General features: G+C 35.3%; 1 protein-coding gene across 7 annotated transcripts in view; it reads left to right on the top strand.

The window, feature by feature from the left end:
* Window positions 1–10,238, top strand: part of NCKAP5 (NCK associated protein 5) — a 983,894-nt gene that overhangs the window by 354,614 nt on the left and 619,042 nt on the right. For 6 of the 7 annotated variants that reach the window (XM_040474891.1, XM_040474892.1, XM_040474890.1 and 3 more), the window contains one exon: window positions 3,070–3,143. The exons of the other annotated variant lie outside the window; for it this stretch is intronic. In XM_040474891.1, the coding sequence (XP_040330825.1) occupies window positions 3,070–3,143 (74 nt within the window). The remainder of the gene's footprint in view (window positions 1–3,069; window positions 3,144–10,238) is intronic. 7 annotated transcript variants of the gene reach the window in all.

Raw genomic sequence — 10,238 nt, 5'->3', positions numbered from 1 at the left:
TGATACCATGACACTGAAATCATGACCTGAGGCAAAATCGGGAGTTGGATGCTCAAATGTCTGAGCCACCCAGGCACCCCAGGTGAAGCTACTTTAAATTGAAACAGCCCATATCATTACTTGAAATAGCTTGTAAATCCCAATTCAGTGGCCCCTACATTTAATGGTTGAAAATCTGTATTATTACTATTCATCTCTGTCTAACATCCTATTCTATTATTCAGCAACTGTAATTGAAGAAGCATACACTCAAAAATTTGATGTTGGGTAAGATAAGAGAAAATGGATATTACCTTCACATTGTGAAGTGATTTGCCTTTGAGAAGAGGTGAGTGGTATTATGAAAAAGGCTATGCTTACCTCTTGGCAGACACTATAATATATGCATACTTAAACTATTAAATTCTTAGAACACCTCTGTAAATTGACCATGAGTTCTCTCTCTGAAGATGATGGAAATAAAGCTTGGAGAGATTAAATAATTGACCTAGGGAACATAGCTAGGTAAGTACCAAAACTAGGATTTGAACCTAACTCTTGATTGAAAGATCCTTATCTATAATCACATACCTTTCAGCTTCATCCTCTTGCTTGAGCTGAGAAGAGTGAACAAAATAACAAATCTATGGGTTTTAGTGCAAACCGTTTTCCAGAGCTTGCTTGCTCATGCTTTGGCCCCGCTTAGCTTGTTAACTGTATTTTAGACTCCATACCATAGTCACTCTGTTTCCAGCCCCACTGCCTTTCTTTCTGTTCCTTTAGCACCACATATTGGGGATGTTTGCATATGCTGTTTCCTTTCACTCCTCTCTCTTTTCTCTATATGCCTACCTCCTTCTTCTCTTCCAGGTCTTAGCTCAAATATCATTTGTTTGGATCTCTTTCCAACCACCTTATACCAGGGAGGTGCCCTTCCCCATTTAAATTCTCTCATCACTGGTGTGTTTCCTTCATAGCATATCACCAATCAGATGTCCATGTGTTCACTACCTCCCTCTACAGAGCGTAAGCTCTTAGAGAGCAGGAACTTTCTCCCTCTTGGTTATTACTCTATGAACCAAACTTAGAATAGCATTTGGAGAATAATAGATTTTGAAAAAAAACAATTGAGTTAAAAAATGAATGAATGACTTTGAGATTTATGTATTTGTTTCTAACTGGAACCTGTTTAAAATTTATTTCATGGGTGTATTTGAAAATTAATGCCTTTGGTAACTGAGTGTTCTAAATCTTTAAATCTTGATCAGGATACATAATACCATATCTGCAAACTGTTAAAACTTTCTTAATTAACAGATTTCTGCTTTGGATTTAATATGCTCAATGTCTTGTTTAAATTATTAACCTGGAAAAGAATATTATTTCGCTAATCATCTGAAATAAAGTTATACTGTTAGAGAATTAGCAGTTTTAGCTAGGAAAGGATGTGGTGTGCTATCTAGTCTAACTGAAATATTGTAGAAAGGTAAAAAGGGCTACGTGAGCAGATCTAGGTCCAGAAACTCAGGAAAGGACTTTTTCCATAATATCAGCTCCCTTCTTACTGTGTAGTTTCTACCCTCCCTCATTATAATACATATTCTTATAGGAGCAATAGATTAAACATAGCACTTAATCAAAACAAATGTATTTCAGAAAGAATCATTATTAATCAAAGTTCTCATTTTATCTCAAATCCATAAGAAACAAAACAGTAACTTTCATGGGTACCTTAACACGGAAATCATTGCATACTCTTCCATAGTATAGATATACTATAAACACAGAGGATTGCAGGCTAGATGTTCAGAGAGAAAGTAAAAGAAGTATCAGGTTCAGAATGAAACCAATCATCAGAAATTTTACACATTGTGCTTTGCTTGATAGATGACAAATGAAACTATTGCATATGAACCTCATACTCAGAAATCACTAATTAAAAAATCATTTTAATAACCTTTAAACTTCTATAAATCTCATGTTGTAAGAGAATTCATTATTTTTTCAGAAATGTTTCTTGAAAACATTTTGATTGACAAAAATTGACGTATTGAAAAAATATATACCTTGCTTTCATATCTTCTTAGAAGGTAGATTTTTTTTTTTCTAGGAGACCAAAGGGGGTAAAAAACCCCAAACTAATTAGACTATGTTTTTATATAAAGAGATAAAGGGAAATGGACATGTTTCATCATTGCAAACAGTATGCTCAGTGAATATATAAAGCGTTCTATATAGTTCAAAAGTAGTGTTTTCAGGGGCACCTGGATGACTCAGTTGGTTAAGCATCTGTCTCTTGATTTTGGCTCAGGTCATGATCTCAGTTTGTGGGATTGAACCCCACATTGGGCTCTGTACTGACAGTGAGGAGCCTGCTTGGGATTCTCTCTGTCCCTCCTCCACTCATGCGTGCGTGCGCACTCTCTGTCTTTCTCTCTCTCACTCTCAATAAATAAATAAATATTTCGGGGTGCCTGGGTGGCTCAGTCAGTTAAGCATCCGACTTTGCCTCAGATCATGATCTCACCATTCATGAGTTTGAGCCCCGCATCGGACTTTGTCCTGACAGCTGCAGCCTGGAGCCTGCTTCAGATTCAGGGTCTCCCTCTCTCTCTGCCCCTTGCCTCAAATAAATAGACAGTAAAAATAAATAAATACTAATTTTTTTTAAAGTAGTGTTTTTACTAGGAAGTAATTATAATAAGACCAGTGTAATCAAGACCTGTATTGTCTACTTTATTCTTACTCTTATAAGGTCAGCAGCATCATTGGCTTACTTATTTTTATACGGTAAAATATGTGTACCACAGTGTAGATGACCATGAAATTTAGCTTTCATCTGTGAATAAGAGGGCTTTTATGCTAACTTTGTAGAAGTCAAATTCTCTGTTTATAGAATGATCCAAATTTATGGAGAAAATATTTATCTATGAGGAACTCTGCATGTAAGTCACAGGTGCATTGACTCCTAGAACTGAGAGGGATCAGGGATTATTTTGTCAAAAATCTTTTCTGCAAAGAGAAATATAATCCAAATTCCAGTGACTATTGTAATGAGCTTTATTTGTCTTTGTGTGTCTACATGTGCAGGAATACATGGACTCCAATAAATATATTGAGCATCTTCTAACTCAGCTCGAGGAACAACACAGAAGTCTATGGAGGTGAGTGAAATCCATGCCTTTAACTTATAGCAGGCCTGATAGCTTTGGTGTGATCACAGAGTCAGGGAGTTGGTAAACTTTCTTCTTACACTTGATGTCAAAATCACCTTTGGAAGCAAAAATCACCAGAGGGTCCTTAGAGAATTTTATACCTTTAATGAAAGTAAAGCAATAGTGCCAAAAGTTGTGCTTAAGTCAAGGACCTGCTCAAATCATGACACTTTGTCAAGGTCAGGAAATTAATTTGTCCAAGGCCACACAGCAAACTTACATTGTGGAAACTAGAACCTAAATTCTCTCACCCTTGCCTGCTTAAAGAGTGAGTTTTCCTGTAATTAAAAAGTTGAATACAGCTGCTTAAAATATCTGCTTCTCTTCATATGAAAGGAGGATATTTTAAGAATGCTATTCTATAGGCCTCTCATGTTTAGTTTTTTGTTCTTCCTGGTGGGCTCTGATTCTTGATAAAGAAAGTTATGGGAGAACATTGGTATAGGTAATTTGGAAGAAAAAAAAAGGTTAATATCATAAAAGGCATATTTTCAAGATACTTGGTCCCTGGGGCCTCTTGGGAATTGAGGCTGATCAAAATGGTTATGATGTTATTTTCTATGTGGTCATGCTCTGCATAGGTGCTCTTATGGAATCTGCCGTTGCTTTTCCTAAATTCCTATGGCTCCTGTTATCTGGAATAAATATGCTAGTGCTGAATCACATGATGCCTCCCATAGTGCCAGAATTGTTTAATGTAATTAGCTTTTTCTCCCCAGGGTCAGTAAGCCCCTGAAGTCCTTTATTTCTTATCTCTTGGCAGCATGGGTGGGGGAGAGTACTCTCTCTGTATACAGAGATGGCCGGTAAATATTTGCTAACCCTGTGGCTTTCTTGTCCAATCTCATCCAAATGTATCACCATTGGTCTCTGTACCAGGCTCTTCTGCCCTTTCTTCATGCATCTTGTAACAAATCCTAATAACCTTGAAATTTGTCTTCTCTGAGGGACTGTAATTCTTAGGCAAAGTGCCTAATAATTTCATTTGTTCTGTGCTTTATATCAGTTTCCCTGCTTAAGAACAGATCTGTGCTTATAGTAACAGTCTATTTCGGTGCATGGAAAAACTTCTCGTAGGATACAACAAAAGAAAATATTTTTTGAGTCTGCTTGCTGCTAACAGACATACAAGTTAATTTTATATAACTGTGTGATATTTGTTAGATATGTTCTTTAGAGCTATAACCTGGTATCGATAAAGTTTTCTTTTGTTAACCAGTGTATTGTATTAATAAAACTGGGAACAGTGTGTTTATAGTTATGTATCTTTTGGCTTATATTTCCCATAGATCTCTTCCAAGGTGTAAAAGTTATTTAAATGAATTATAAATTTTATTCCAACTATTTATAAAGGATATTTGGTTTTCCCTATCTTTTTAAAGAAAAATATATACAAAAAAAGATGAACACCACCTGATGAAACAAATTAGAGTTTAATTTGGTCAGTAAGTGTGTCTTAAATACATCATTGGGAAGGAGTTATGATTTCATGGGTTTTGAACCAAAAAAACCTGCATGGAAAAGAATGTTTTCCTGCTTTGATAAGATAGCTGATAAAAAACCTTTTGGTCTTCTTGGATAGGATTAAATGAAAATCCAATTTCAGGCATAGACTTAACCTAACATAAAGGAAGAGCTCAGAATTTTGTGTGCAATCACTTCTATTTTCCTTCAGAAATAGAAAAATTGCTGCTGGAGAGGTAGAGCCTTATATATAGTGGCAGAGGATCTAATAAAAAGGCTTCATTTGAATAACAATAAAGGGCAATGGCATTTGAATAGTCAGAATAACTACCTGAGAGAAGATGGGAATGGGTAGTATTGAAAAGAAAATGAAAACCAATAATAGCAGATTTATATACTATTTATTGAATCATGAAATTATACTTGGTTATATTTTATAAGCAGATCTTGATTGACTTGAAGTGGTAGGCTTTCTGATGGTTATTACAATATCATAACTGCAACTGTAGCCAAATTGTTTTTGGGTGAGGGATATGCCAGTGACCGTGAACAAGGTGGGAAATTCTTTCTGGTTATGATTAAATTTTAAAAATACTTTCTTGACTTAGGGTAAAATCGGTGATGTGCAGAATATCATAAGAATAGCATGTCATGTCTCAAGCACACTTAAACAAATGTCCCCATAAGTCAGTATAAACTTTTTCTGATTTTTATTATGCTTTTGATTTGTAACTGCTATAATTTTCATGAAGTGGGCTATTATCATTGCTGCTGATATTAATTGATGGCCTCCCATTTATACTTCAACCTACATATAACATAGACAAATCTTGAATGCTTAGATGTTCTAATAATTGTAGTCAGCATTAATTGATGGCTATAGTGTTTGAGTATTGATCAAAAGCATGATAGACACATGACATACTGTTGCTATTTGGCTAATGATAAAAGAATGGGACCCAGTGAAGATTGATACAAGATGGGATACAAAAATTAAGTCTTTGCTTATTTTTATAGAAGGGCCCACTAGTCTTTAATAGATTGTCATTGTTTCTTATAGCATAAAACATCTGCTGTGACACAGATATATTGTCATAATCATACTCTCAAGATAACTAGTTATTTTGGGGGCCCTGTTTAGTATTCTACTGAAATAGACCTATAATCTGTCTCTGGTTTTCAAATTGCAAAGAAATTTGAAGTTTAAATATAGCTGTCTAGCAATGAGCTGTCATTTAGCTCAGAAAAGACATTTTTTGACACTAACAGAAAACTTGTGTGAATTCATCTGACTAGGTAGAGTCAGAATTTAAAATCCAGTGTAAGATCTGACCACAAGTCTGGGTTGACTTAGTTTGCTCTGCACCTCCCTGCTTGATGAAGAAAAATCAACATTCCTGGTGACAACTGGTTTACTAGATGTTGAAGTGGGTTGTTAAATTTCTGCATGTTCATTTGTTTTAATGTGGAAGGTTAAGAATAGCATAAGAAGGTTCTTTGACAATTTTTAATGTTTTTATTTATTTTTGAGACAGAGAGAGACAGAGCATGAGCAGGGGAGGGGCAGAGAGAGGGGGAGACACAGAATCTCAAGCAGACTCCAGGCTCTGAGCTGTCAGCAGAGAGGCCTATGCGGAGCTTCAACTCACAGACTGTGAGATCATGACCTGAGCTGAAGTCAGACACTTAACGGACTGAGCCACCCAGGTGCCCCGTCACTTAATGATTTTTGTATCATCTGCTGCCATTTCTGATTTGGCTAAATATATCTGACTGACAAGAGAGATTATAAGAAAACGACTACTGAGAATGTCTTTCTTGTAACATTTGATAGAAACCTTTATCCATTCGCAGCTTCAAATTAAGAGTTGAGAACAAACACAAACAGTTGGGAGATACAAATTGAATTCATGAATATTTATGGTGTTAATAACTCTTTCATGTCACATATAAAATTAAGTGTGGAAAATGGAAGCAGCATGATTATAGAAAAGGAAAGAGGACCAGAAGTTTTGGAGCCTTGGACTCTAGGCCTGGCCTTCCCAAACTGGCCATGGGGTGTCCTCTCTGGAATAACTTTCCTTTTCTGTAGAAAGAAGCTATAAGTAAAGCTAGTTTTTAAGATTACTGAACACTGAGATTATTTGAAATAAATGATGGTTAAAATAATACACTTATGCAATATTTACAGATACATGTTTAACCTTATTTTTCTCTAATTATACAGATGGATCACTTTGTAGCATTTAATACATATATATCATAGAAAGCTTTCAGGAGCATAAGTTAGAAATCAGTAAAATAACAGAGATACCTAACAGCTTGCTGATAACTTCAACAGATGATATCAAAGTGTTCACTTCAGATTTTCATAGATTGACTTGGAGACAGTGTTATCAGTAGTCTGTACATAAAGAATAAGGTCTGCATGGCCAACATTAAATGACAAGATCTGGTGAATGCAAAGTGCCACCTGCTAGCCTACAGATCCCAGATCAGAGTCCCATTTGAACATGCTGTATCTATGCTAGGGATTCTCAGTCAGTACACTATAGACATTTGGGGCCAGACCATTATCTTGGGAGGGGGGTAAAAGTAAGGTTGTCTTCTGCATTATAAATTATCTAACATCATGTCTTGCTTCTACCTACCACATACCAGTACCTCCCTCTCCCCCCCGTATTGTGACAGCCAAAAATGTCTCCAGACATTTTCTACATGTTTTCCAGAGGTCAGAATCCTCTTTCCTTCCTGTTGAGAACCTGTGATCTAAATGATCTATGAACATTTTCTTAATCCCATTCCAAGAAAAATGAATACCCCGGGTAAATGTTCAGATTTTTATAAATGGGTTCCTCTGTGTCCAAATTTGAAATATATTAGGTAAAACCAAGTTTTAAAATTATTTGAATTCTAGAATTTCTCAGAGCAATTTAAATGGCTAAAATGTGCTATGAGTTTCAAAAATAGAGTATAAAAGAGAACTTTGACTTCTTAAAAAAAATCCTATTTTTCTTGCAGTATTTATTCTGACCAAAATTCCAAGAAACATATTTTGGGAAATAGTGATCTATCCAGTTCAGTCACCAAATATACAGAATATACAGAAATATATACAGAATATACAGAAATATACACGGAAACATGGTTATAACAATTTCTTCCCTCTTCCTATAATTCACTGCTACTGGGATGGGTACTGTAATAAAAGGTCCTCTAATAGTGTGAAGAGTGCAGGTTATTAGCAAGAGGGGAATGTAAATATAGGAAAAATGCAATTTCTAATTCATCATCATTTTCCTGAGGAGCAGCCCAAGCCTCAGCACCAAATTCCAAGAATCTGAACAGCTATTGATCATTGGCTATGTTGGCCCTAGTAAAGCATTTAACTCCTGCTTCCTCAAGGAGGAAATGTGAAATGTGATGGTTTCCTACATCATCAAGGGAAGTAAGATATCTAATTGAAAATGATGTATAGATCCCTGATTGATATAAAAGTCACTGAGACCTGTCCCATCCAATGATAAAATTATAATTTTAGTGTACCCAAACTTGAAAAAAAGATTATTGAAGTATAGCTGACATACAATGTTACTAGTCTCAGGTATACAACATAGTGATCAACATATCTATACATTACAAAATGCTCACCTCCATAGGTATAGTTACATTGGTCCCCATACAACATTATTGCGATGTTACTGACTATAATCCCTATGCTGTACTTGATATCTCCTTGACTTATTTATTTTATAAATGAAGTTTGTACCTCTTGATCCATTTACCTTTAAACTTTTTTGCCTATCTTCCATCCCCTCTGACAACTATCTTCTTGTTCTCTGTATGAGTCTGTTTCTATTTTTTTTTCTTTTCTATTTTTTTTTTTTTTTTTTTTAGATTCTAAACGAGTGAAATCATACGGTATTTGTTTTTCTCTGACTTTTCAGTTGGCATAACATTCTCTAAGTCTATCCATGTTGGTACAAATGGGCAAGATTTCATTATTTTTTTGTGGCTGAGTAATATTCCAGAGTGTGTGTGTGTGTGTGTGTGTGTGTGTGTGTGTGTGTGTGTGTAAAATCATACATTATTTATCAGTGGCAACTTAAGGTGCTTCCATATCTTCACTCTTGTAGGTAATGGCACAGTAAACATGGAGGTGCATATGCCTTTTTGGATTAGTGTTTTTGTTTTCTTTTGGTAAATACCCAGTAGTAGAATTACTGGACCATATGGTATTTCCATATTTATTGTTTTGGGGAACCTCTATTCTGTTATCCACAGTGTTTTCACCAATTTACATTCCTACCAACTTCCCTTTTCTAAGTTCTCACCAAAATGTGTTAGTTCTTTCTGATTTTAGCCATTCTGACATGTATGAGGTGATATCTCATTATGGGTTTGACTTGCATTTCCCTGATGAATAGTGATGTTGAGCATCTTCTCGTGTGTCTCTTGACCATCTGTGTTTCTTCTTTGGAAAAATGTCTCTTTAGGTCTTCTGCCCATGTTTAATTGAATTATTTGTGGTTTTTGATGTTGAGTTATATACATTTTAAAAATATATTTTGAATAAATATTAACCCATTATCAGATATATCATTTGCAAATATCTTCTCCTGTTCAATAGGTGGCTTTTTTTGTTTTGTTTTGTGGGTGGTTTCCTTTGCTATACCACAGCTTTTTACTTTGGTAATCTTAGTAGTTTATTTTTGCTTTTGTTTCCCTTGCATGAAGAGGCATAACCATAAAAATGTTGTAAAGGCTGGTGTCCAAGAGATGACTGCCTGTGTTTTCTTAATAGAGTTTTATGGTTCAGGTCTCAGACTGAGGTCCTTAAACAATTTTGAGTTTATTTTCGTGCACAACATAAGAAAGTGGTCCAGTTTCGTTCTTATGCATGGATGTGTCTAGTTTTCCTAGCACCATTTATTGAAGAGATTGTATATTGCCTCCTTCGTCATGGATTAATTGACCACATATTCATGTATTTACTTCTGGGCTCTCTGTCATGGTCCATTGATCTGTGTATCTCTTTTTGTGCCAGAACCATATTGTTTTGGGTACCACAACTCTGTAGTGTATCTTAAAATCTGAGATTGTGGTACCTCCAGGTTTGTTCTTTCTCAAGATGGCTTTGGCTATTCAGGGTCTTTTTTGTTTCCAAAATTCTTTAAAATAGACTTTTACTTTTGCTTTCTCGCTTATCTGTGATTCTTATGCTAAGTTAAGAGATAAGAAAAAAAATGGACAAAAAGTATTTCATTCTCATGTTTCAAAATGTTGCTTATCTAAGTGTGAACACTCAAATGAAATGATCCACATTTCAAACACTCATTGATGGTCTTCCTAATTTCAATGTCTTTATACATTTTTGGGTGGAGATAATTGGCACAAGTGCCTGCAGTTCATTTCAGCTCTGATCTCAATTTCTGTAAAATGTGAGTGATGTTACAACTGCTTATAGAGAGGCTGCATACTCTTACTCTGTTCCTGAGAAAAGAAAATGCTTTCTTCATGGGTTACCTAGAAATTGACTTATAGTTGTAAACTGGAAGTGAGAAGAAGCAGCACATATGC

Source organism: Herpailurus yagouaroundi, unplaced genomic scaffold (genome assembly GCF_014898765.1).
Source record: "Herpailurus yagouaroundi ecotype Mexico unplaced genomic scaffold, PumYag 140, whole genome shotgun sequence".
Lineage (NCBI taxonomy): Eukaryota > Metazoa > Chordata > Mammalia > Carnivora > Felidae > Herpailurus > Herpailurus yagouaroundi.
This window is presented reverse-complemented; position numbering and strand designations above follow the sequence as displayed.